Source organism: Ischnura elegans, chromosome 12 (assembly GCF_921293095.1).
Source record: "Ischnura elegans chromosome 12, ioIscEleg1.1, whole genome shotgun sequence".
Lineage (NCBI taxonomy): Eukaryota > Metazoa > Arthropoda > Insecta > Odonata > Coenagrionidae > Ischnura > Ischnura elegans.
The window spans coordinates 36,738,754-36,765,905 of record NC_060257.1 but is presented as its reverse complement, the minus strand read 5'-3'; the positions used below and the strand labels follow the sequence as shown (position 1 = coordinate 36,765,905).

Genomic DNA, 27,152 nt, shown 5'->3' with positions numbered 1-27,152 from the left:
CGCCAAAAAAAACTCACGCTACTTTTTATGCTAAAAATTTGGTCCTCTTTCGATTCCGAGAAAATATTGTACATATTATCTATATAAAAATATAAAAAGTTGCCTCCGAGAAGGGGTGGCAACAACCCCCTAGATGTAGGCGTCAATCGGCGATATGCTACTGATGTTTGTTGACACTTTCACTAACTATGAATAAAAATTTATGCAAAGGGATTTAGTTTCAAATAACTCAGACGTAACAACCGATTTTCACCTTCACCTACTTCGCCTAGATCAGGGGTCGACAACTTCCTATGTTTGTGCAAGCTCCTATGCCCTTCCATTGCTCACTAGCGGAATGTGGACGGCCGTCCAAAATCGGTGCCTGCTTTGGGTCTAGGTTGAAAACTATTTCAGCGCTGCCAGAAAAGAATACGGCGATTCTCGTGCGCCGCATACACATGCGACTCCTTTGATGTCAAATTGCGGCCTTCCCGTTCCATGCGCAAGAAATGATAATTATAGCAATTTCTTTTCAAAACGATACTATAAACAGGATAAAAAGCATGAATGTAGGAAGGAAAGAGGATATAGCGTCCCTATAATAAATACATTGCCGCAGCTGCCGCAAGTCAAAGCACAGTCAAAATTTAGCTGCACAGCTGGTTGCATAACTTTTGGCTGTTCCTTCTCAAAAGGCTGCCGACCCCTCACTTAGAGTGCACCTTGACATGATCTTCCTATCACTTAGGGGAGAATTCGAGCCCCATTGACCTCCCTTCTTCCATAAAGGTGGGGACCAGCGGCAAACGGTCCAACTCCTAATAAGGCGGCTACAAACATTACAGAATGCCGATATCAGTGGCGCAGCGAGGGGGGATTTTGGGGGGTAAACCCCCCAAGACCCCCCCCAGAACTCAGAGAAATTTTTAATTTAAATCAATTTTACTTTATGGCATTAATATTATATACAGAAAAGTGTAAGGTTTTCTAAACTATCCCTCAGAAAGCATTAAAACTCACCATTTTGAACCATTTATCCTAATTTTTTTCTTGGGAGGGCCCCCCCCCGTACCTCCTGCTTACCCTGGGTATTCCATACCCCCAGACACCCCGGTATTAGTTACGCCTAAACCCCCCCCCCCCCATCCTTAATTTCTAGCGGCGCCCCAGGCCGATAAAACTAAATAGGTATGAATCCACTCAACAAATTTAAAATAGTTGCCCATTGGCCTACGAACCTTAGGGGGAGGACCTGCAAGGATACCGAGTGGCTGACCCTATCTTCCCTTGCGACAAACTCACCCTGAAGTTGCTTTTACTATGCCTTTCTGCCCACAGACCTCCGGTGTGTTAATACGGCACTTTCCCAAAGCATTACGTATACCCGCATTACTACCACTTATTTCCCCCAACTTCCTGCGGAAAAGAATGCATTTGAGGAGGCATTTCCTTAAAATACATTATCGGCTTAACACACATAACATGTGTCTATGAAAGCAGCTGGAAGAGAACGATAACCATGCCTCATTCAGCAAATCTTTCAAAACAACTAACAATATAATTCAATTAGCAACCTATCCTTAGCTCGCAGCTCAGAAAAATACAATAATATTTCCACAAACCACCACAATCTCTTTGAAGATAAATGCACTGACTAATGCAACAAGTGCCGATGTGAATGGAGTATGTGGTACCTATGCACATATTTAAAGTTAAGTCTGCCAATGGCCAATGATAATTAGTATAGATTCGCATAGCAATAACGTGGTAACTTAATTTACAATTAAGACTTTTATAATGATGACATAGCTTTCCTCAAAAATTGAATGACGTAAATTCATGTAATGCATATACACCAAAGAATGCAGAAAGACTGCTTACTCACAAATTTCCATGGTGTAAACCTTAGAGAATTCGCTGGGGATGGCAAAAGGAATTTTCCACGAGCACAATTGTTCAACAAAGGTCTTCTTATGGAATGTCTGAATAAAAGTCTTCACCAGATTTAAGTCACTGCTTAAACTGTAAACCACTGTTCAAATTCCGCCAGTGGCGCCTGATGCGAATTAATTAATTTTGTTAATTCGAAAAATATGAACGTAGAGAAGCGCGGCAACACGCGGCAAGCTTTAAAATCGATAACCAAGAAGTGCTATTGTAAGGTTCTTGTTTAAGATTATGCGAGGAAATGGAATTAGTAAGAATTAAATTTTGCTCCACAGGAATGTGAAAACATTCTAATTCAGAAAAATCAATATAACTGAAGTATTAACCTACAACTGCCGTCGACGAATGAGGATCTAATATATTGCATAGAAAGGCTTCTCGCGCAGCGCACTCGGCATGCAGCCATGTTCACTAGGTCCGCACAAGCTGATGATTGAACACAATTGCCCACAAAACATTGCATTTTATGGCCACCTTAGAGGAGAGTGGTACCCTAGCGCGCTAGGCTGCTGATCAAGGGGTCTTCGATTCAAATCCTAGGTGAAGCTCTTGGACACCCCCAAACAAAATCCTAGAAGTGCGAGACCCAGTGAAAGCAACTGCTCCCTCTTCCCTCATCCAACCACACCAACCTTCAGGTTTTAATCTCTGAGTGAGTGACTTCATTCAGGACAAGTTTATGTTTTTATGAGCTATCATTATTTATTTCATGGCAATCCACAGGCAAAAAGCCAAAAGAAAAAATACCAAGGAATCGAGAGAAATAGGAGAATTCGAATACCATAGAGGTAATGCAACCCCCCAAAATACATTTTTAGTTCCCTGTTTCATAATCTCAAATTCATTAATGTCCTAAATTTTATATCAATGGCAAAGCAGTCGTATACATCGATTTTATGATATGTGCTGCAAGGAATATTGTGAAATAAAGTCGAGCAGTAGCAGTGGTAGGAGAAATTACATCAAGTAGCACCATTTCTGCACCTCTTGCCACCAAGCCAAGATAGCCACAAAATGGTCACCTTTCCACAGGAACACAGCATTGCTCTTCACATACAACCATGACTTTCATGTTTCCTCTGCCTCTGGATTTTTTTCCCTGACCAGAGGCTAATTTCATTGAGATTTACAAGGTTTCCAGTCCCAATCTCTATATCCCTGACCGGTACGAACCCTGTTAGGGGGGAGTGTGTAGGGGAAAGAGGAATCTAGAGGTCCAAACCCTCGACATATTTAGGACACATGGAGTTATACAAAGCTGACCAAGAAAGCCTGCCAAATGAGATTAGACATCTGAAGACCACCTTTAGGCAAAATGGCTAGAGTAGCAAGGAGATACACTCGGCCCTAAAAAGGACCTATAAAAACCAAGGCTCTTCAAAGGAAAAAGAAAGACAGAAACCCATCGCTACAGCCATACTTCCCTATGTGTCTACAGTGTCCGGGAAAATTTCAAAGATCCTCCATCTACACAGTATTGACACAGTCTTCCGTCCATGCTCTAAACTCCTACTTGTTAAAGCCAAGGATCCTTGTGGTTTCGAAACTCCAGGAGTCTATCAAATTCCTTGCGATTATGGGTAGGTGTACATTGGGGAAATGGGGAGAACCATTAATACCAGGATCAAAGAACATAAGAGGCACCTTAGGCTTTGCCAACCGGAAAAATTCACGGTTATAGAACACACAACTGTATTCGACAATACAGTGAAGTGGGATAAAGTGAAAATTCTATTCCATGAGACTAAATTCTGGGAAAGATTGATTAAGGAATAATCGAGATCCAGCTGACAAGTATCACCCTCAACTGTGACGCCAGGTATTCTTTAAGTAATGTATGGAAACCGTCACTCAGGAAAATAGGCTGCCTCCCGGCCAATCACGTTAGACCTTCCAACCGATGAAGACTATATAAGCTGGCAAACTTCATCCACTCACCATTAGCCCTGAGGATGGAACCAGACTCGTGTTCCAAAAAGTCCAGAATGGAGAGAGACCACCCGGCTGGAAGCCCAAATAGCCTTTTTCGAGTAGAATTAATTTTTTATCTGGCAATCCTAATATGATGATGAATAATGAAAATAATGAAAACAATTTCATACGTAAGTTTAAGCAAAGGTTAACACCTAATAGCTTTGCCTTTGATATCCCTCTCACAGCGAAACCTCTATCTTCACAATGCTTCACTTTATTTTTTCACCTATTTTCTACCTATTATGACGGATTTTCCACTGTTGGAAAATTTCCTTAAATTTCCAATTTCTTACATGGTTCTGCCAAAAGTGTAAATAAGATTTTTTATCTCAGTATTTACTCTTTCACTAATGAATTTTCTCAACCAAACATCCCAGAAAAATTCCACATTCAACACCTTATGTAGAGTCATCCCATTTTAAGAGAAGACAAGAATAGATTAAAAATAAAAACCAGCTTTAATTAATCATTCACACATTACAATTTTTCCAATTTTTCACGCATAAATATGTATTCCTTAACGACAATGATTTCATGCACTGTCCCGCATTTCCACGATTCAGATCAGAGCACACATTTCAACAAGAGTTACAAAATTCATCATAACTTTAACAAGCAATCCAAACAGTTGTAGCATTAAGAATTTAACATGTTTTTTTCCAAATAAGACTGATAATTTTAAAAGCTTCATCAAAACAGCAATACATGATTAACAGAACAATGTCACATAGAAAGTTTGCGACGGGTATCATCAGATTTAATACATTAAAGGAAAGTAAGATAATGCATGAAACCTAGAGCACCACCACTGAATTAAATTACTATTAACCTTAAAAAACTCATTGAATTATTCACCGGTTAATTTCACTGTTTGTTTGCCAAATTGGCTGCAATACTTGGACTATTGATAACTTCTCCTAGGCTATCAAGCAATTCACGTCTATAATCATCAAAATCACCATCCACTTCATTAATAGTCCTATCCTCAATCACCCACAGCGTGCACTCAGTTTCACGGATGAGGCGCTCATCGTGGGTGACGATTATGACTCCTGCAAAAAAATAAATAATGATGATATTCTTGGAAAAAAAAATATTTTAAATAAAATAGATATTTTAGACAAAGAATCATCAAGAATACAATCACAGGATGTGCAGCCAATCAGAGCAGAAAAATTCATGCACAATCCCAGATCTTCTAAGGAAATTTTACAAAATTCCAGGTCCATTTTACGTGATTACTGCCATGGATAAGAATTTTGAAACACCCAAAATTACTTTAATACTTTTAAATAATATTATATTTATGTATTTACAAGGACAAGGAATAGTTTAATTAGCACACATTGTATGTAAAATTTAAATTTTTTCAAAGCAAGCCAAGAAGCTGCTTCGACCTCATAATTAGATGTTGACATCACGTGGACTTCTATTCATCGAGTTTTTGAATCTTTCTCAAGTCAAGAGTGCTAGACATTTCGATTCTGCTGTCTCGTCTGACATTCCACGTCTCGATGCGGCTATAAAAATCTACTAAGCTACGGCACTTAAAATTATGATGAACACATTTCAGACCAGAAAATGGGTGTTAAACTGGCAAAATTTTTTGTGAAATGAATTTGAAATTCCCAGTTGGAGCAAAAATTCATGAATGTTTCATTCATAATTCCAGGGACTAAAAATTCATGCACAATTCCTGATTTTCCTGGTCGCTGGACACCCTGAATAAACATTTAAATAAAAAAAGCATTAATGGAAATTACAGATAAGTCGGTTGTTAAATTTTATCGGTTCTCGGTACTGTTCCGGTTCTCCCTAATCGGTTCTTGGTTCTTGAAACTCGGTTCCAAGGATGAATTCTTATTATCTGAATTGATGGCAAATTTGAATGAACAATCGCAAGAAGTGAATGAGAATGATTTCACTAAAGATATAAATTAGCAGGAAAGCTCTGTAAAAAAAAAACTTAATATCATCTCCATAGTTTTATTTGCCATCAAAAAAGTTTAAATAACTCGTTAGTTAAAGAATGCTATGCAATCAGAAAGAAATATAAGCGTTTTGTAATCTCTTTTCGCTTTTTGGCCTTAAATATGCTGCAGACCATTTAGGATTTGGGCGCCAAATTCAAATCCTCACCAACGTTCCAAGCCGGTTCCAAAGTACCAACTTTACACAGCCAGTTCTCAATATCAGTTCCACAGCCAAAAACCGGCAGTACCGAGAACTGTGTACCTACTGACCTACTGATACTATTCCTCACTCCTAACAAAAATTTGCTATTTTGTATCTATAGTGGATACAAACATTTACTTTTTTAATGGTTTAAAGTCAAGTCAGAAACTGCTGCATATTCCGCTGATGCAATGCACACATGACTTTCCCAGGTCAGACTTGGACCTGTGTTCTTGACCCCACCATGGAGCAGACAAAAGACTGACACGAGTATCGGAAGGCTTCTTAAATACATTCTCTACATCGCTTATTGTAAAAAAAATATTGTAAGATTGTAAGAAAGTTCCATCCAACAGAGATACCTATTTAGAAAATCGAATATACAGTTTTGTATAACATATTGTGTTGCTTCCAAGACACAAGTTGCAGAGATGAGAATTTCGTAATAATTTGTTGAATTCTATAGTAAAAAGTAACATCTCAGACCCCTAGTGATAGTGAGTACTGCCACAGCATCCAAAATCCAGCATATCCCTAACATGGCATCAAACAAGGCCAAACAAAGCCAGATTCAGGGTGCTAAACTGAAAAAACAATATTAGTCATTCATAGAATTGAATGTTTCCGAAAAAGATGTTCCTTCATGATGACATGTAAGAGACAGGTGTTACTTGTAAGCAAATACCAAGGGACTCCTAAACGCAATGGTACAGCCTAAATGCAAATGGGATACTTCTTCCTAAAGCATATTATGCCATAAAACAATGCAACATTTTAAAAATAAAAATCTTACCTCCATTATACTCATTTATTGCTTCCGCTAATGCATCAATAGATTCTATGTCAAGGTTATTGGTAGGTTCATCCTATAAAACATAAAGCAAACAAAATCAGATCATTCATGTAAAAATCAAGTCGACATATGATTGAAAAAATCTTTGACTGGATAACAATCAAAATCGTATGCAACACTCACCAGAATAACAACATCTGGAGCATTAAGGCACAGCTCCGCCAGAGCGACTCGAGCCTTCTGGCCACCAGACAAGTCCTTCATTCTAATTGTATGGGCATGACTAATAAGACCAAATGTTCCTAATTGCTTCCTTGCCTGAAGAAAAAAGAAAAAGGAAAAAATAATAACATTATCACTACCAACAGACATATTCTACCAAAAAGTTTGCAGACACAAGCCTGCCCATATCCAGTGGTGGATACCGAGAGGGGCTAGAAGGGGCTATAGCCCCATTGGGTATCTTCCGTACTTGAAGGCACATAATATGCACCTTTTCCAAAATAAGAGCTTAAAAAAACCACCTGCCACTTATATGTGAATGTCTGACCTACATGGGTTAATATTAGAGATGTGCGAATAGTATCCGCGAATACTCGAATACTAGAAAGTATTCGATGTTCGAGGTCTCGAATAGTTATGCGAAAAGTACCGCCTCGAATACCTCGAATACTTTTGAATTTCGTGTCGTACACTGTCGCACACACGTCGTTGGTAGTTGACTCGGAAAAATGTACACAACTCTAGTCTTTTAGTGCATGCAGCGCCGTTATAGGCAAGTTGACGAACTACATCATATTCGCGGGTCAGAGAGGTGAAAAGAGTTCGACGTGGGGAATCTAAATTGATCCGGGTGAAAAAATCCGAAAATCCCAGGTTTCCCCCACCAGGAAACTCCAGTGCTGTGGGATAGTAACATCGGCGCATTTCCCACGATCTGCTATCCCCCTCCATTCAGCATTCGCCTCACCCACTCTGACTCTCTCATCTTCTCCGAAATCAAGCATAAGGTCCTCGCTCGGGCAGGGGTGGTATTACGAAGACTTTAGATTCGAAAAAATATCAAGTTACACGAGAACAATAAAGAAGTGTCTCACGCCCCCCTTTTCTAACCCGCTGACCGTTTTCTGCCTACCTGCTTCGAAGTTCCCCATTTCTGGAGCTTAACTGCTGCATGAGTACCGTGGGATAGTAACATTAGCGCATTTCCCAAGATCCGCTATCCCCCTCTGAGGCTTTCCTCTTCTCCGAAATAAAAAAAGGTCCCAGCTCGCGCAGGGATCATATTAGGAAGACTTTAGCTTTGAAAAAAATATCAAGTTACGCGAGAAAATAAAAACGTGTCTGGCGCCCACCCCCTTTTCTCACCCACTGGCCTTTTTCTACCTACCTGCTTCGAATTTCCCCCTTTCTGGAGGTCAACTGCTGCATGAGTCATCTACTAGCCCGAAAGGTGTCTAACGATGACTTTCGGAAATTATTATTACACCTTTATTGGATTGAAATATAAGTAATGTGCGCGTAATTTAAAAAAGAACAAGACCAAACGCGACGCATTTCTGACTTTATGTAAGCATTTTACGCAAGGAAATAAATGTCAAAATAGGACGGAGGCTTGGCATTCTGGCGAGACTCGATATGAGCAGCAGAGTTTCTAGGAAGTTGATGTGGTATTTTTTTCCGAAAACATATATCAAGTTACAATTTATGAGCGGTGCTATAAATCTTTACTGTTACAGTCCCAGACGAAGGGATATTTTCTCAGGATATTTGGTTTCTCCCTGATAGCATTTCCAATTCATCTTCTTATCTCGTGAGAACTCCCAAAGATGGACAGAAAATAATTGAAGAAAATCCGGTGGAAAAGAGCTTGTATTTTACAAAATGCCTCAGATTGTCAGCTAGCACTTGGCAGCAGGAGTGGGGGTAAAGCGATGTTAGTTGAATTAATTATATGCCCAATTGTTTCCATAAAATTAAAATAGCCATTAATTAGCTAAATTCCTGTTCGAATCCTTTAAAGGAAATCAAAATTACTCCCCAAAATCTTGTGGTGCCTGCTGCATAGGCAACCGAGTCAAACATTCCAGCAGTCATCATTTAGTATTCGAGGTATTCGAATATTCGAGAAATCTGCTATTCGACCCATCTCTAGTTAATATTCAATACTGACTCTATTACATTTACTAATAGGTATATACATATTTATTATTTAATCTAAGAATGTTGAAGTTGTCATTATTCAGCTCAATGCTATTATATGATGTCATTTATTTATTATATTATATATTACTAACGTTTTCCTCACTTCTGCGATATCGAAGGTATTGGGAGTGAGATATTGAACAAGCTTGATTGTATAAATACGTAATCAAGCTCACTCGATATCTCACTTCTATTTATACGATCGCATAAGATCTAAAAGGTAATAACTTAAGCTGTTGTGGTGGCTTGTTTTCCCATGGTCTTTTGTTCTTGTGCCTGCCATACTGAAATGAGAGTGAGTCTCATATGCTGGTGCACCTTATATGCCGTCAAATACGGTAATTTACACTACACAAAATGATAATACTTCTCGCACCCCCGCTACTGCTGGGAGGTAAGCCCACCTTACCTCCCTTACCCACACACCTAGCCCACCTTATCCAGGATCCGTCACTGCACATATCCATATGAGATGATTGACCAATTGTACAATCAGACTGCAATCAATTTTTCACACAACGAGCATAAACCAAATGAACCATCATTTTTCAAGCAACTTCATTCATTATATTTAATCTCTACTCTAATTGGTTTCAATAACTGTTTAAAAATACTAATTGAATAACAATTACCCCCCAAGCACCCATTCAAACACTCAAAGCTCAAGTGTTCAAAGGCCATCATCATACACTGAACGAAGACATTGTATTATCAGATACCAGGTTAGCAATCAAACACAATCAAAGTTCATTAAATGGTCTTATCATTTCCTAGCTTTAAAATCAAATGACGCAAATATATTTTTAAAATAAATTTTTTGGAATTCATATGAACTATGGAGCTGAAATATTTACCTTTTCATAAGGCAAATTAAATAATCTCATTAAATATTCAGCAGGAGATTCCTCAGCAGTCAAGTGTTCTCCTGAATGCTGGTCAAATTTTCCTATGCGCTGAAAAGGAAAAAGAAAGGTTCAATCACCAGAGAGACAAATTCAGTCAGATTTGCTTGAGGAGATTCAGCAGATTTTAATTATTTTCATTAAAACTCAAAATATGCTTTACTAATTATACCACACTAATTGACAGTAAGAAAAATTATACTTGCACTATTATAATTCATTTTCGGGAATACGTCTTCTCCTGACGACGTTCCCAGTAAGTGGAACGAAACGTTGAGTTAAATATTAAGCACGCAGAGGTATTCCCGAAAATGAATTATAATAGTGCATCTAATCGCTGCGAAAACCTTAAAACTAAAAATTATACTTCCATGCTTTTCTGGAAATGTGTCAGAAAATCAAAATTTCATGCAGTTTCTTCTGGAAATACTATGCATTGGAAAACCCAAGCTCTGAGCTATGGGCAAAATTTAATTTCAGCTGACGAGAGAAAATAAAATTTATTGGGATCACCATTAATGCCTACTGTTACTTCTGTATTACTAACTGGATCCACTTCTGTATCTCTTCAACCATTAATAAAATGTATTCATGCAAAAAATTTGCAATTTCTATTTAAAAAATTCAGTCAAAGACTTAAAAAGAAAAATGAGTAAAAATGTCAAATAGATTTGGCTGAGTTGAAACTGTACTCCCTAGCTTTAACAATAATGAACACTTAGAGAAAATATTTTTGCTTCTTCACAATGAATTAATAGTAACAAACCTGCTTACTATTAGGTCAAATACCAAGGTTTCACTTCATAAGCCTTTGAGCAAATAATTTAAGATTCCAGACATGCAAACTTTCTAACTATTTAACGACACAATAATGCTTTTCCTTTCAATTTCATTCAAGAACAACAAAAAGGAATCGATTACAAATAAAGTATAAATGTGTAAGTAGTAAATTTTTCTACATTTGAAATTATATAAGTATTGGAAGTAAGGAAATAAAACTTTGTAAGGTTCACTGTTATTTAATTATGGGAACGACCCGGGTTTTGTAACTTGGTTACATCGTCAGGAGACTGATCTTGCATGCATCATACATTTATACAGAAAGTACACAAACGACAGTAAGGACATCTATCGGAAAGGAAAAGGACTGGTTGAAAGGGCAGGGGTGAGGGTTAAACACGAAATGGAGTAGTGAGAGGTAATGGGGAACGGGGCAGCCTTGATTTGGGACGAGGGTTTTTCCTGTGAGGATAGGTATCTGACCAGCAAGGGGAGGGCGGGGTTAAAGTGGGTGAGGTATTAGCTATATTATATAAGTATTCCCTAAAATTGAAAACATTCCTCAAATTACAATTAGCTCAACCAGTAACAAAATAGCAAAAACAAACTTTCAAGAAAAAGCTTGAAGAACTTACCAATCTATGATTCTTCTTGACATCACCAACAAGAGGAGTTAGATCTCCAGTAAGTAATTTGAGGAATGTGGATTTTCCAACTCCATTTGGACCAACGATAGCAACTCGTGAACTAAGGTCAATACCAAAATCACAACTATCTAGTAAAGGCTTCTGGCCTTCATAAGCAAATGTTACATCTGGAAGAAGAAAACAGGAAGTATAACACATGCAATATACAAGATTTAATACAAATTCATGAAACTGACCAACAAACAAGGCCTGAATCAAACAGAAAAATTACCCCAAAAGGATTTAATTTACCCTACAGTCTTATCCAATAATTTTGAATCTGGAATAATGATACTTCTCCCATCACAATAATAACAGAAATATTCCCTGGACAAATAAAACTTCTCTATTTTCTTCACTTATATAAAATTCACATATATTTAGACTAACAACACACATACAAAAACGATTCAACACCATCATACACAATGAATTCACCAGACTTTCTATTTTTTAAATAATATGGTATATCTTTATGGTAAAATGAAGAATAACATATACTTAAGTGAAAATGCTGATAACAATTTCTGTAGCCATCTAAGGTTTTGATGGCCAAACTATTTCCTCGCTCGATATTGAAAGGCAAGCCACTTCAGGTCAAGACTAAATTATTTAATTTGAAAGTAAATGGGACACTTATTTTACTTGACTTGACTTTTGTTCTATTTTATCTGAGACCGTGTAAATAATACCTCTGAAAATAGGTGTTTTATAATACTTATTTCACCAGCCACTAAACGTCTAAGCATCTCGAAGGAGCCACAAACACAGATGTTAAGGCTACCACAGATCTAATTTCTCCGTGCAATAGCACCAATATGAAATATAAGTTTAAAGTGCACGAGAATATGGGAATTGAGGGAGTTCATCCTTTACTTTTGGATACAACGAGCATATGATATAGTGAGTGATTTTCAGTAAATCATGAGCACTCAATCAATCAAGCTTTCACTGTATGTTTTATTCTTACATTGTATAAAGTAATTAAATATTAGCAAAATTAGAGTAAAAAAGAAAATAAGAAATGTCAGTAACAAGGTAAAAATATCTTTAGCTATCATGGATCAGATTCAAATATACAGGCGGTCCCCGACTTTCGTACTCATTGCGTTCCCGAAAACTTTTACGAAAGTCAAACGATTGACTTCCATACTAATTAGGGGTTACGTTCCAAAAGAGCGGAATAACGCACTAAAACCTTTTTTTCACTGATTTTATTTCAATTGACATAATTTTAATAATATGTCAATAAAACTCCTCAAATCATCTAATTTCTTTCGAAAATACGCTGAAAATGCAAATAAAAGTTTAAATAACAAGAACTCCGTTTGCTATCGAGTGGAACTTCCTCTTGCCGATTAAGTTGACATTCCACTTATAACATCCACTATAAATAAAAAGACATCAAAAAGCATTACAAAATGTAATTGTTGAACCCGCACTCTGGATACCTTTTAATTTTTACACCAAAATTCGACATTCGGCAGGTGACATTCGTGATCGCGTATATTTCGCAAGTTATTCAAAAAAGACAAAAGACAAACGGATATCGGCTGATATTTCGTGCAATATCGTTGCTGAAGGTGTACATGAATTAAACAGCACTAAAACGAAAAAAACACAATTAGAAAGAAGATCTTACAAGTTTTATTGAAAGCTATTCGATGATGTCTAGTCAACTTCTTTTGAAAAATATCTCCAATGAAGGCTTTCTCCTTCTCTTGATAAAGGAGCCTATAGCAGGCAGTCTCTCTCCCAAATAAATCACCTAGATTAGAGTCAACTACCAACAATTCCCGTCATTATATACATTCGTGTTGTTCGCATATACTGCCATTTGAAACAATTGAATGTTGGGATGCGCGATAAACATCGCGGGAATTTAAAAAAATTACAAACCAACATCCGAAAGTCCGAATTTAGCGTACGAAAGTCAAGTAAAAGGTGTCAATTTTGAACGTACGAAAGTGCGAATTGTAGGAAAGTCGAGTGTACGAAAGTCGAGGACCGCCTGTAAGTAGGTATATACTTAAATTTTGAAAAATTAGGCCTTCATGTAATCCAGCATTGACAATGACTTACTGTGTAATCCAAGAATCGGAGGCTGTAAAGGAGGTGGATCAGGAAATCTGAACTTGACAATGTACTCTCGAGGTTTCTGCAGTAATTCAGTAGGTCCTGTTTCACTATCATCACCAGCTCCACCTCCACCCTTTTGCCCAGCTTTACTTCGGTTCTTCTCTTGCTTCCTGGTCAGCACTTCCTTTTGCTTTTTCTCCTGCAGATATCGAGGATCAAAATGAGAGGGATGACGATTATTTCCAAGAGTTATGACACAACATTCTCGAAGGCTAAGCAGATCTCTTTTGCTCGTTGAGATTCTCTACCCTAATTAAACTATGAGTTGCACCTTTACAAGGAAAATGGATGTGTTGCAGAAAAAGCATAGCATTGCCCATTAGTAGCCAAGAGAAGGAGAACCAGCAGTTATATATTTATAAGAACATGATTAGACTTCATTTATTCATTTATAAGAAATATGATTCGACTTCATCACTTTCATTTCAGTCTCTTCAACAACCTCAAGAGCAAAAACATTATCAAATTAACCAGTGGCATACCTCAACTGAGTCACTCTCAAGAGACACACTGTGTACTCCATGGCCTTGGCATGGGCCTCTCATTATTTGTTGTACTAAAAACTCTTTTGAGGGATTCCATTCTTTAACCCTACACTGCATTTGGTATCATCTATGACAAACTACACTCTAATTGTTGCTGAAGGCAAAGAACACAGAATAGAGAGTATGGTTGTGAAAAGAGTGGCGTTCAGGTGTGCGTGTCGTCCCTCCCGATATTTTAGTCGGGAGAACTGACTAAAGTGTTTTCATTTTGTATTAACAATATTTAAGAAGTTAAGGAGTAAATATAAACGTTGCAATATCATATATGATACATATTATGAATATTTCCTTAAACATTAACAAAATAGCAAAAAAAGTTATTAAAATATAGTAATTGAAGCGTTTCTAGATGTGCTTAAAAGAGAGAGACATACGGGTGTATGCCGCGTGATGTAGTGGAGATTACCCCGACGTTTCCCGACCGACTGCTGGTCACTTCTTCAAGGGAATGATCTGAAGTCGGGAAAGAAAAGTGACCAACAGCCAGTCGCGAAACGTCGGGGCAATCTCCACTACATCATGCGGCATTCACCCGTAGGTCTCTCTCTTTTAATCACCATGAGCCATGAAAGCTTCAATCAAGAAATTCATTTCTAGATATATTTTATAAAGAAAACATTTTTGGCACATATTTAGAAATTCATGCAGTTAAGGATTAATGAGCAGTTCTTTCTAAATGAGTTAATGAGCCAAAACTCTAATGACAACACCAACCTATAAAAAATGGGTGGCAACTTTTTTTTGTCATTAAAAGATGATAGCCGAAGGAGGAAGATTATTTTTTTCCTCCTCACTTATCATTCCCTACAATCTACCAAATTGTTTCAATAAATTACAATGTTAAGTCTAAGTGTTGGGACAGTGAGAACAATCAAGGACCAATCACTGAGAGGAAATCCTTTAAAAAATGCATGCAGTTAATATGAAAGGTAATTATGTATTAGATCTAATTTCCTACGTCAATTACCAATCGCATCACTTTCAGACATTTGTACATGCTTACTCGAGGAGGTTTTTTTACTTTGAATAAGGTCCTCTTCACCACTGTCCTCCATATGCCTTGTACCTATATGCATCAAACCCACTTTTCCTTCTCTCGCCAAACTCACTACTGAAGTGAGGTGAGTGAAAGTAAACTACCTAACGAAGTGACTAAAAGTGGGTAAACTCTTCTCGGGATTCCCACCAGGTTAATTATTCCATAATAGCCAATGTTTCAAGCTCGGACTCGGGGCTCATCCTCAGGGCTGCTGAATGTTGTTTACTTTGTTTGTAGTTGCTAAGTCTCATTGTTACAATAAACTTATTTCATCAAAATATTTTAAAAAACTAAAAAGTATGATTCCAGTTCTTTTATAGCACCTATATGTAACTTATAAAACAATATAATTCCTTATGTGACCTTTTTTTTAAAAATTATGTGATGCTAGATGGTGATTGTTTTGGATTTTCTTTTTTGTGAACTTTCCCTCACTTCTAATAACTTATTTAGAGTGGATTTCCAGGCATTGCTGAAGGAGTACCCAGTATCTCAGTTGAAGGTATTTTCCTCCAGTTTTACTTCTATAGCTTCCTTCATGAAGCATCTCAAAAACCTTTGGCGTGGTTAAGTATTTTCGCTCCTTTAAATTTTATTTTGTGGTCTTGGCTCACACAGTGTTCGGCAATGGCAGATTTTTCCAATTGCCCAAGTCTTAAGTGGTGTTAATGCTCCTTGAGCCTAGTCTCGATAGTGCAACCAGTTTCTCCAATATAAGCTCCTCCGCACTCACACAGAGGATAATTTGACAATAACTATATAATTTTAATTTGATTTTGAGGTGACTCAATTGTTGCTGATTGACTGACTCTTGTGTGAGTACAGCACTCACAAGTTCTACCAAACTATATGCACATTTAATGTTCAACACTAAATGTTCACGAATTGATCAATGTTTATAAAAAGTATATATTTAAAATAAAAAATATATGTTTCCTATTAAAATAAAAGTGGCACTTCACCCACTTCACCCAACGAGCTACCACTGCCATCAGATTCATTTTTTACCAGTCTCACATAAATGTTTTAAATTAAACAGGGTGTTTCAGGAGGAATCTGCAACACTTCAGGGGAGACAATTTTAAGCATTATTTGTCCTACAAATATGGGGTCGCAACTCAATAGTTACTGAGCTATGGCAACGCAAACATTTTTTTGGATGCACTCTGCAGTTACCATGAAAATGGTTATTTTTCTGTATACAGCCTTTGTGGCAAGGACAAAATTATTAACTTTGGACGAAAATGTGCTATTATAATTGTGTGAAATGATTATGCAATTTCAAAATGGGTGAGATTACACAATGGTATTGTTAATACTTGCTCAAAGCTCTTCAATTAAGCTCAAAAATTGTCTCACACAATTTTTATGGCACATTTTCATCCAACCTTAATTATTTAATGTCCTTAAAAATCCAGAGTATAAAATAAAATGTTGAAAAGGCTAGTTGCCCAAGAAAAACCATTTTCATGGTAACTGCGAAGTCCATCCAAAACCGTATTAGCGCTGCCATAGCTCTGTAACTAAGGAGTTGCGACTCCAAGTTGACGGACAAAAAATGCATAAATATGTCTCCCTTACCACCTCCTGAGTATTTCAGGTTCCTCCCGAAACACCAAGTGTATGGATTTGAGCACAATGTATAAAATGAAAAGAAATGACATTACATTAAATGTCTTAGGACAAAATAGGCTTTTAAGTTCACTCACCGCTTGCTTCTTTGAGCTTCCATGAGCCTTCAACTCCTTGAGTCGCTTCTCTTGCTTTTCATATTCTTTACTCATTTCCTTACGTTTCTGTGAGTACATTTTCTTAAACATTGAGTAATTTCCTTTATAGTAGAACAGTTTCTGTTGATCAAGATGAATTATTTCATTGCATACATTGTCTAAGAAACTCTGGTCGTGGGAGACCACGAGTAACGTCTTCTTCCACCCTTGAAGATAGCTGCAATGAATGATTTCTTTGTAATAATAAAAATTACAAAGAAAATATACAATAAATCTATACAAGAATTAGGAACTGCAGTACCACTGCCAGAATATGCGTCTGAAGACTAAGATTGATGGAGAGTTTATCCACAACCCCAATAGAGTAGGAATAAAGTCCATAGTAATTAGTTAGGCCTCTACCATGGGTAGCACTATAGTTGCCCTCAAAAAATATTGTATGCAAAGTAATGTTTTTAAGAGGAGTCTGCTAATGATCTTTAATTCATTCTAAAAATGAACAATGGCAATTCGATCTTCTAATAAAAGACTTACTTATCCAACCAGATGACAGCATTCAGATCTAAGTGATTGGTAGGTTCATCAAGTAACAAGAGAGTCGGCTCCAAAAACAAGGCTCTTGCCAAGGAAACACGCATTCTCCATCCACCAGAAAAGTGATGAGTGGCACGATCTTGCATTGACCTGGTAAAGCCCAAACCAGCAAGGATCCTTCTTGCACGAGGCTCAGCTGAGTCAGCTCCAATTGCTTTGAGCTCTTCATAGACCTAAGAAGCAAGAAACCATTTAGAATGGGGTAGTCCCATAAAAAATAATTGTTTTTTAATTTAAATCTGTACACCACATTTTGATTTTACAGTTTCTTTTCCAGAATTACAGCAATTGAGCTAATGGTTTTTACAATGTTACTTTTTCAAGATACAACACAGTATGTATATTGTGATAGTTATGTATTAAATGATAATACAACTAGCACCACTAATTTTTAAAGGCAAGCACAAACTCATGTGTAGCTGCAGCAAATCAAACACCAGTGCAAGCCAAAATATGTTCCCATAGATAAAGCCTAAGATTCAAGTTAACTAGATTCGTAGAGCACTACATTTTTTTTTTGTACTACAAAGTTTTCAAGCTCATATGGACTTTGCACAGCTTTTACATGAATTGAGCTGTGAGCCACAAGAAATTCTGAGGCAACGTGCTAGGTAGTGATTGCTTGAGCAATTGAGTATATATCTTTCACATCTACATTTCAAATGGAGCAGATCATCATAAAACCTTACTATGTTCCTATGTCTTACAGAAACAATGACATGACAGAGATATTTTGCCAAACAGATAGGTCTAGGAATCCAATATTTCACAGAACAACAAAGGATTTTAACTAATACTAGATGGGATTCGGTAGCCAAATATATCCAATGTGCACCTTATTTTCTGCAACAATTAATTTTGAGTTATTTTGAGTTGAATATTAATGTGACACTTGGCAGGAGAAAACCACTGAAGCAGGCAATAATGGACAGCAAAACTATAATGGATCAATTGTTGATGACGGCGAGGGACAGAGAATGACGGAGTATGGTTGTGAAAAGAGTGGCATGCGGGTGTGCGTATCGGCACTCCCCATGTTTTCGCCAAAGTATTTATAAATTTAGTTGGAAATAAGTGAACAATTCATATTTGTGTAACAAGGAGTAAATTGAAACGTTACATTTTGGCACCGCAACGTGTAGGGCACAATTACTTGTGTAAACCATGACCACATGAAACCTGAAATACGATTTGCGTAGATAGCAGGAATTTTAAAATGGAGGGAGTGATACATAAGAACATTTTTCGAGCAGTGGATAGAAGAACAGGATAGGCAAGATAGACAATGAAGAGAAGAACAGGAATAAAGAGACAAGAAGTTAGGGCAGTCGATAAAGGAAATAATACAAGAGTGCATGACGGAGTTCCTACAAGAGTGGAGCGGTAGAATTGCCGAGAATAAAATAGAGGAAATACACGACCCTATGGGAGAGGTAGTTGCTGAAGTTGGGGAGACTAGTGATGAGTTGAAGGAGTTAGATTCTAGCCAAGATAACCTGACGGCTGGAATAGAGGAAATAAAGGAGAAAACAGAGGAAACCGAGGAGCTGAAGAAGCAGATGGTGATGAAAATAAATCAACAATCGACCATCAGAGGAGGCCAAGGGCGTGATTGGGGACCGTCAGGAGGCTGACCGCGGCCATTCCCGAACGAGAAAAGAAGTAAAGCCTGGAAAGGATATTCTCACAGTCAGGAGCACGGGGATTTGCGGACAACGCAAATGGCTGATCGATGGGAGAGGGAGAGAGTGTTTGAGTGGGAGAAGGGGCGAAGTGCAGTGCTTTTGAATCGCCTGATTATTTTTTGCTGGGAGAGGGTAAGGAAGCGAAGCAAAGCGTTGAATACCCCAAAGTTGCAGTCGTAATGGAGGGAATTGAAATGGGTGTGACATATGGTAATATTGGTAAAATATTGTGAGCAAGTGGGATGTGTTTTTGAAGAGTGGGGAGTAAATTTTGCGCTCCAAGAAGTATGAATGTGTCGACAGGTTTGACTTACACGTTTTAAAATTTTGCATTGATTTAAGCTAAAGTGAACAAGTGAAAGCAATGAAGTGAACTTGAAGAATTTGATGGTATGAGTGTGATATTAGAACGAATGAGTCAAGTGAATGGAGGACATTGATAAATTAAAGGGAGGCAGTGTAAAGTGAGGTGAGCTGAGGAAGGAAATGTGTTCATGTATTTTCGTAGGTATTTTTCCAAATGTGGCATGGAAAATCAAGAGTTGACTGTGGATGAATTAAGCAAGTTTTAATTTGACTAATCAAGCTTTAAATTTAGATATTTTTTGGGAAACATGAAGAAATTTCAGGTGGCCCTCTACATGCCTACATAACAGATTGTAAGCTACTATTTTGGAAATAATATGTCAAGTAAAAAGATGTGTTTCACAACAGAATAAGTACAGAGATTAAAGACAACACAATTAGAACCCACCTCCTTCAGTCTCGCTTGAACCTCCTCTGCATCACCCTTTCCAGATTCTAGCTTGGCTTCAAGGGTAGAACATTCCTCCAATAGTGCCGTTCTCTTTGTGTCAGCCTGCAGAACTACTTCAACAGCTGTGCGTTCATCAGCCACAACCTCCTGTTCACAGTAGAGTACATCAATGGACGATGGGATGTTGAATGCCCGCGATGCAATGTGCCTGAGTAAAGTGGTCTTGCCATGCCTAATCCACAAGATTGATGCAAAAGAATAAAAAATTCTTTATTGAAAACTGAGCTCACTGTAATGAATACGGTGAATTTTTAACCGAGCAAAAAATTATAAACACACCACCTAAGGCTTGGAATCAAACATACAATTTCCAACAAAGATCAGCTGCTATTTTTTTTATTTTATGAAACAACCCATCCATCAAAAGGAAAAAAATTCATTAGATGCTACATAAGGAGCATGCAACTTCAAGGCAGCATGGTATTAATGGTTACAGCAGCAGAAACATTAGAAATGGCAGAAGTGGAAACATTTGATATGTGGTGCTGCAGAAGAAAGATGAAGATAAAATGGATCCGTCGAGTGAGCATGGGAAAGTCATTACAAAAAAGGGGGAAAAGCTTAATTTTCAAGAAACCATGAGATGAAAAAGGAATAATAATTAATGGGTCACATCATGAGACATGATAGCCTGATGAAAACAACCACTAAAGGACCTTTCGATGGAAAGACATGGGAATGTTCAGATTGAGTTTAATTGAGATATAAAAGAGAAAAAAAAATATGCATGCATACATTCTAGCTATTCAAAGAGCTGAGTTTAGAGCTGCATTGAACCAATTTACAGATAGTTAACTTATGATGATACAACCATGAACTAATCAGAGTCAAACTATTATGGCACCCTGCCCCACCTAAAATACACTCTGAGTGGTTTTTAGTCAGGCAGACCATTACGTGTAATCTAATTTTATCCATGGAAAGAAAATGACAACTGCATCATGAATGAATTTCAAGTGCCAATTGCTAGATTTAAACCCAAAAAATGTAAAATACAGTGAAACCTCGATATAACGACAGCCCACGGTGCACTAATAAACACTCGCTATAGCGAATTGTCGCTTTACCGGAGGTGGAGCAAATAATAGCCAATATACCTGTTGCGAACAGATATACAGGAACAGGGGTGGTGCGGTGACAGATAAACATCTATCTGATAAACGTAATCATAAATCCAGACGAAAGGCGATGGTTTTTTGCATCACTAAATTTCCTTACTCAAATAACGACTAACTATACAAACAATTTATAAGCGCCGCACTCAATAAAAATCATGCAAAGCATTGTTTCGTCAATCATTATATTTATCGAACGACAGTTTACCACGTAAATTTGAGACTGAGCACTCCATTAACTCCATTTCTAACAGATCGCTAGCAATTACAGAGGTTAAGGAGTCTTGATGAAAGTCTTCCGGCGGTGAAACCCTCGCTATGGCGAGAGCCAACACCGAAAGGGTCTCAAAAAAACGAATTTTTTAACACGCTTATTATAAGGTCAATTGACGGTGCATCGGCTATCTCTCGTAATAGCGGGGGTGTCGCTATAGTCCGTACTCGTTTTAACGAGGTTCCACTGTACATAAAATGGGAGAAGGAAAGGGATTGCCCAAAGGGCTTTTAATGACCAAGTAGTGGAATTGAGGGTCTCTCGTGTGATCCACAGGGTTACATACGTTAAAGAAGATTTGGAGGGTTTTCATAATTGTATAGATTTGTGATGAGTTTCGTAATGTGATGAAAGCGGAAAGGTTCCAACAAATCACACGCAAAATCATTAGAATTAATTGAATATGAGGAAGCAAACCTCAAGTTCCACAGGGGCTAAATCTATGTATCTCAGGTGTGACTCATAGAATCAACTTATGTTACAGAAATAAGAAGAAAAGATTTGTTTTTCCCATAGATTTATCACAAAAATAATGGAATTTAAAAAAAAACAAAAAACAAATAAAATGACATAAGCCGTAAGGCATGACACGGAAGTTGAAAGAAATTGCTCCTTTCTGATGGGAGATTTAAGCCAAAATAAAATCAAAATTAAGGGACAGACTAAAACAGTTGAGTTCGGCCATCATGTCAGGCACTCAAGACTAGAGCGAAAAATCCACAGAGGAAAAATCATTCGCCTTGACCGGGATTCGAACCCGGATCTCTCGATTTCCGGCCGAGTGCTTTAGCCAGTTAAGCTACCGAGGCGTCATTCTCCCCTGTGGAAATTTGTGGACTATACCGGACAAGGTGGTATGGACCACCACCTCCAGGTCCATACCACCTTGTCCGGTATAGTCCACAAATTTCCACAGGGGAGAATGACGCCTCGGTAGCTTAACTGGCTAAAGCACTCGGCCGGAAATCGAGAGATCCGGGTTCGAATCCCGGTCAAGGCGAATGATTTTTCCTCTGTGGATTTTTCGCACTATTTGTGCATTGCGGGTGACTCCGTAAAAAGTTATCACCGCGGCTAGTCCCGGTATACTTTCATAACTCAAGACTAGAGTTTTTATCACGTTTCATGATACTGAAACTTGATGAGCTACTTTTTCTGTAATGTATTCTTACACACTCTCAATGTACTTGTTCTAATCTCTACTGTAATTATGTAGCTAATTTTTCAATGTAGTACACCACAACGAGCAATGTGATACATGTACTGCTGCATCTGGTGTTGCCTTCAGAGTTTATATTTCTTTTATAATTTATATTTATTTTCTTTGATATTTCTTCCATATTCTTATGTGTTGTTTCACATCAAACCACTAAATTCATCAATATAATCTGCTATATTTCACTCAGTAAAGCATTAACACAACATTCACTCTGATATATTTCCATTATAAAAATTATGCCTTTCCCGAAGTTTTCATTTCTTGGACACACCACTGTGGTCAACTGAATTACCCACTTCAGATTTACCCAACATATTTGCAAGAAAGAGTTTGCTTAGAAAAAAAAAGTAAAATTTTACTAATCCTTATCTACACAAATGCATTGACTACATATTGACAAATGCTAAACGTTAAATCTAGCAGATATTATCAACTTACCCATTTGGACCAACAAGACCATATCGCCGACCATTAGCTATTAGCAGGTTAGCATTCACAAAAAGATCATTTCCCCGGGCAGAAATACTAAATCCTTCCACTTTGATATCAACAGCATTTTCCAAAGCCTGCAATTGATTTGCAGACTTTTCCACCTGAGAAACACTGAAGTTCTCCCCAAGCTCACTATGTCCTTGTCCACCTTTCTTAGTCATCGTCTCCATTTGCTTCTCATATTCAAGCTAAAGGAAATAGAAATAACAATTCGTTTAAAAATTTGTGAAAATACATAAATATTTTTTCCATTCCTATAAATTTTTACTGTAAATAAGTTCTTATTTATATACAACAACAGGAAACATTACTTCAATGATATTTTTGAGGTTGAGAGCCCATCACAAAACCTTGTTGAGGCCTACATTGAATTAAGTGACCAGACATCCCATGTCCAAAAGGAGTCCAGATTTTTGTTCTAATGTCTCACAAATTCATTAGGCTTCACTCTATTGCGCCTTTCAAAAAATTCCTACCGCTCATACACTTACTAACGTTCCTGAGGTTTGAGAATGGCTAACAACAGATTTCCTCAACATGAACCATGGACGTGTTATCTTTCGAAGCCATCCATGTTCCTCAACTCAACTGCTAGGGCAAAGTTTTAGATCAGCACAGATTTTAACTATGGTGTTCTAATTGTAAGATACAGAGGGATGGTTGTATTGTTAAACGTCTCAGGGGTTCAAGACAAAATTGTTTCACAGCGACTGAATCAAAATTTAGTTGTTTCAATATGGACATAATCACATGAAAACACAAATACTCCACAAACATCGTTACTGATACTAAAATACTAGTTGCAAGTTCAGAAGCATCATTAGGAACTCCATAGATAACATTAATCAACCAATTTACACAAACCTGTCAAAAACAAGGAGACAATATGTGACTTAAAGTGGGAAGTTAAGAATTGGGGTAATATGAATCCAAAGTACACATTATTTTTCATCGACGACACCGCTTAAGAATTTGGCCCCCTAGCATAAGTTGATAGATAATTACTAATGCACAGGATTAATAAATATTGCTTTAAACCTCATCATAAGGACTGATCATTCTTCATTTCCCTAATGAACCGAAAAAATCGTAAAAGCATCATTCATTGACATTTATTTCTTCGTCAATGGATCTTCCATCCACTCCAGCTAATACAAACCCTTTAAACCAAAAATTGTTGATTCAAAAAATGTAAAGCCCTAGCTCATGTTCACAATAATTAGATATCACAGACTTTTATGCTTCCATTTTATCATTATGTACCTGTTTTTTCAGCTTCTTCTTTTCCTTGTGAGTGAGTTTCTTGGATGAATCTGTAAGAAATGAAAGAATGTGCGTTAACACTTCAAAATGAGCAATAAAAATAGACCTATTAAAAATTGACAGGGGTTTATTCTCACCCAAAGACTCCTCTTTTGGAGCACCAGTCTCAACTTCTTTCTCGTCTTCATCGTTATTCTCCTCTTCCATTGGAGTTTCAGCTGGAATTTCTGCTTTAGTTTCCTTCTTTTTGTACTTGTCACTAACTTTTATCTCAGCTTTCTTTCCCTTGCTCTTCTCAGACCCAACCGTCAGCTTTTTTGTTTCAACCACTAGAGCTTCAACTTCATCCTCACTGTCTTTACTTTCTTCATCTTCTACGGCCTTTTCTTCGTTCCCTGAAGGAATTGGCTTTGTTGCCGGTTCCTGGACCTCGTTTTCATTTTCTACGTTTGCACCTTTTTTCGATTTTGACTTCGTCGAGCCTTTCTCCTTCGGCACTTCTTTTTCGATACTAGGTTTCTGAACAGCCTCATCATCGGAGTCACTTGATTCCTTCTTCTTGGCTTTAGCTTTTCCTTTTTTCTTAGGCACATCAATTTCATCATCACTTTCCTCTTTGTTGATACTGACACTTTCATCCTCTGAATCACTTTGAGTTTTCTTCTTATCCTTCGCTTTCTTTTTGCTTTTCTTCACAGGTTGCACAATAGGAACTTCTTCCTCAACTTCGAGGAGAACATCTGGAACATCGTCATCCTCCCAGTCGTCGTTTTTATCTTTGCCTTTTTGTTTCTTTTTGCTGGCCTCTTTAGCTTTCTTGGGTTTAGTAATTAACTCCTCCTCAACATCATCATGTACATTCAGTTTGCCTGTATCTTCGTCGTCACTTGGCCAATCGTCTTTCTTACCTTTCCCTTTCTGACTCTTTTTGGCAGCTGGTTTCTTTTCTTTCTTGCCCGTAGCCGGAGCCGATTCCACTTCAACCGCTTTAGCAGGAGCATCGAAATCATCATCTGCATCTCTTTTAGACCCTTTGCTTTTCTTCGGCATTGTTGCACCAAATATTTTTCAATGACCCCAGAAAATAATTTCGTAACGAGCGTAATTCACACGCACCACACTTGGCAATCGGCAACCCTCACGTGTAATGAAACATCGAATCGAACTTTCCTTTCATATCGAAGGATCGATTGAATCGAGAGTAATCGATATGTATATTATCTGCCGGGTTGCGGTAATCCAGGATACTGAAATATGAGGTTGAAATAACTTTAGCAATTCATAATTTTAATTAAATACTCATTATTATCGGCCAAAACTTCGTTTCGAGATCTTAGGCCCTGAAGCTCTAGAGATGATACGTACAATCACTTCACTAGGCCACATTTCAGTCTTCCTTACAGCCCCTGCTCCTTCGGAGTGACTTTGGATATATGTTGTATATACATATGTGTATCAGGGCTATTCCCTAGCTACAAGAAGAAATGAGGGCTCAGGGGAGCCCTGTGAGGGTACAACAGACCGGGGCCGTGACCCAGCAATCGTGCCCGATCACCCGGGGAGGGGGAGGAAAGGAAGGAAAAAGGAAAGATGCGCCGCCACATTAGGAGCCCAACGACACCTCTGGGCATGGCCCTTATATCCTCTGGGATAGGGAAAGGGTTGGAAGGGAAGGGACGGGGAAAACACCTGAACACTATAGAAGCAAAAAGGGCCCACTAGCTAGCGAAACCAGGCGTCAGCCATTACTGTGCCTACGATTTTAGAGGATATGTTGTCTCTCCCTGACCGAAGATAAAATTAATCAACTCTCACTCTTTCAACAACGTGCAAATTTGGTACATCCTTGCAAATGTCATTGTTTTGATCCTATATAGGGCCTGCTCAAGGGAAAATACTTACCTGGGCAAACTGCTGTTGTGTCACCCCCCTAGTGGAGGGTTTGTAATGGGATACCCCCCAAGTAAATGGGGGCAAGGGCATTTGGTCACCCCCTCTTGCTATGTCACCCTGGGCAGTCGCCAGGCCCGTGCTGGACCCTTTCTTAGGGTGGTGAACTGCCATGGCAAGAGAGCGCCAGCACTATGCAGGTGGAGGACTACCAGATGGTTTGGGGGTGTGAAATATAACAGGTAAATAAATTTGAAATTTTAATGCTTACCCTATTGAGATTGAATTGAATCTTACAAGATTAAAATATGTTTATTTAAATTATTATTTTGTTTAGTCAAGGCAGTGTTAATTATGCTGTCAAATGAGACATAATTTAAATCACGTTAACCGCTCAACATTAGTATTCTGACTGTATAATTTGTCAGTTTAGGAACAGGAGGGTGCCAAAGATTTCCAGGCTGGAGGGTACACCAGGATACATCCTGATGTCCCAGGACAGGCCTAGCAGTCGCCCAGCCCTGATCCTATACCATTGGTTCATTCATAATATAATCAGCTGCTATGTGGACATGCATTCAAAATTGTATGGTGGGATGAATTTGTTTAGGACCTCATATTCCTGGGGTTTTCCAAATAGCAATTCTCTTTAGCAAGTTATTGGAACACAGATTCTGAGGACACTGTTTCCCTAACTCCTACTTGGGCCTACCACCAATTTCTTCTCCCGAGAGTGAAAAAAATGATTGCCCAGAAAAAAGTGAGTGATTTGTTACCCTTCCTAGGATATATCACCAGAGGTTGTTTCCTCTCATATAAGCTCACACAGCTCTATTCACAGGGTTCATACCAATTTTGCATTTTCTATTTCCCTGATTTCCAGTCTGAATTTTTTCAAATATTTCC

At 38.0% G+C, this 27,152-nt stretch overlaps 1 protein-coding gene across 1 annotated transcript; it reads right to left on the bottom strand.

Annotated features, from left to right (window-relative positions):
- Positions 1-4,342: 4,342 nt before the first annotated feature.
- On the bottom strand, positions 4,343-25,516 carry LOC124168992 (ATP-binding cassette sub-family F member 1). Its single transcript, XM_046547435.1, has 12 exons — positions 24,494-25,516; positions 24,357-24,406; positions 23,040-23,281; positions 19,931-20,165; positions 17,432-17,664; positions 16,877-17,114; positions 13,527-13,722; positions 11,394-11,572; positions 9,931-10,029; positions 7,055-7,189; positions 6,872-6,944; positions 4,343-4,955 (listed from the first exon to the last, which is right to left on the bottom strand). Exons 1-12 carry the CDS (start codon positions 25,404-25,406, stop codon positions 4,768-4,770), a joined length of 2,781 nt encoding a protein of 926 aa, XP_046403391.1. The 5' UTR covers positions 25,407-25,516; the 3' UTR covers positions 4,343-4,767.
- Between the last annotated feature and the right edge of the window lie 1,636 nt (positions 25,517-27,152).

Excerpts from the sequence above, each read along its gene's own strand:
- LOC124168992 (XM_046547435.1), bottom strand. The coding sequence starts at position 25,406 with ATGCCGAAGAAAAGCAAAGGGTCTAAAAGAGATGCAGATGATGATTTC. Across the intron at positions 11,573-13,526 it reads TCCGATTCTTGGATTACACA|ATGTAACATTTGCTTATGAA; the intron begins GTAAGTCATTGT and ends TTCTTCTTCCAG. Across the intron at positions 6,945-7,054 it reads CTCCAGATGTTGTTATTCTG|GATGAACCTACCAATAACCT; the intron begins GTGAGTGTTGCA and ends TATGTTTTATAG.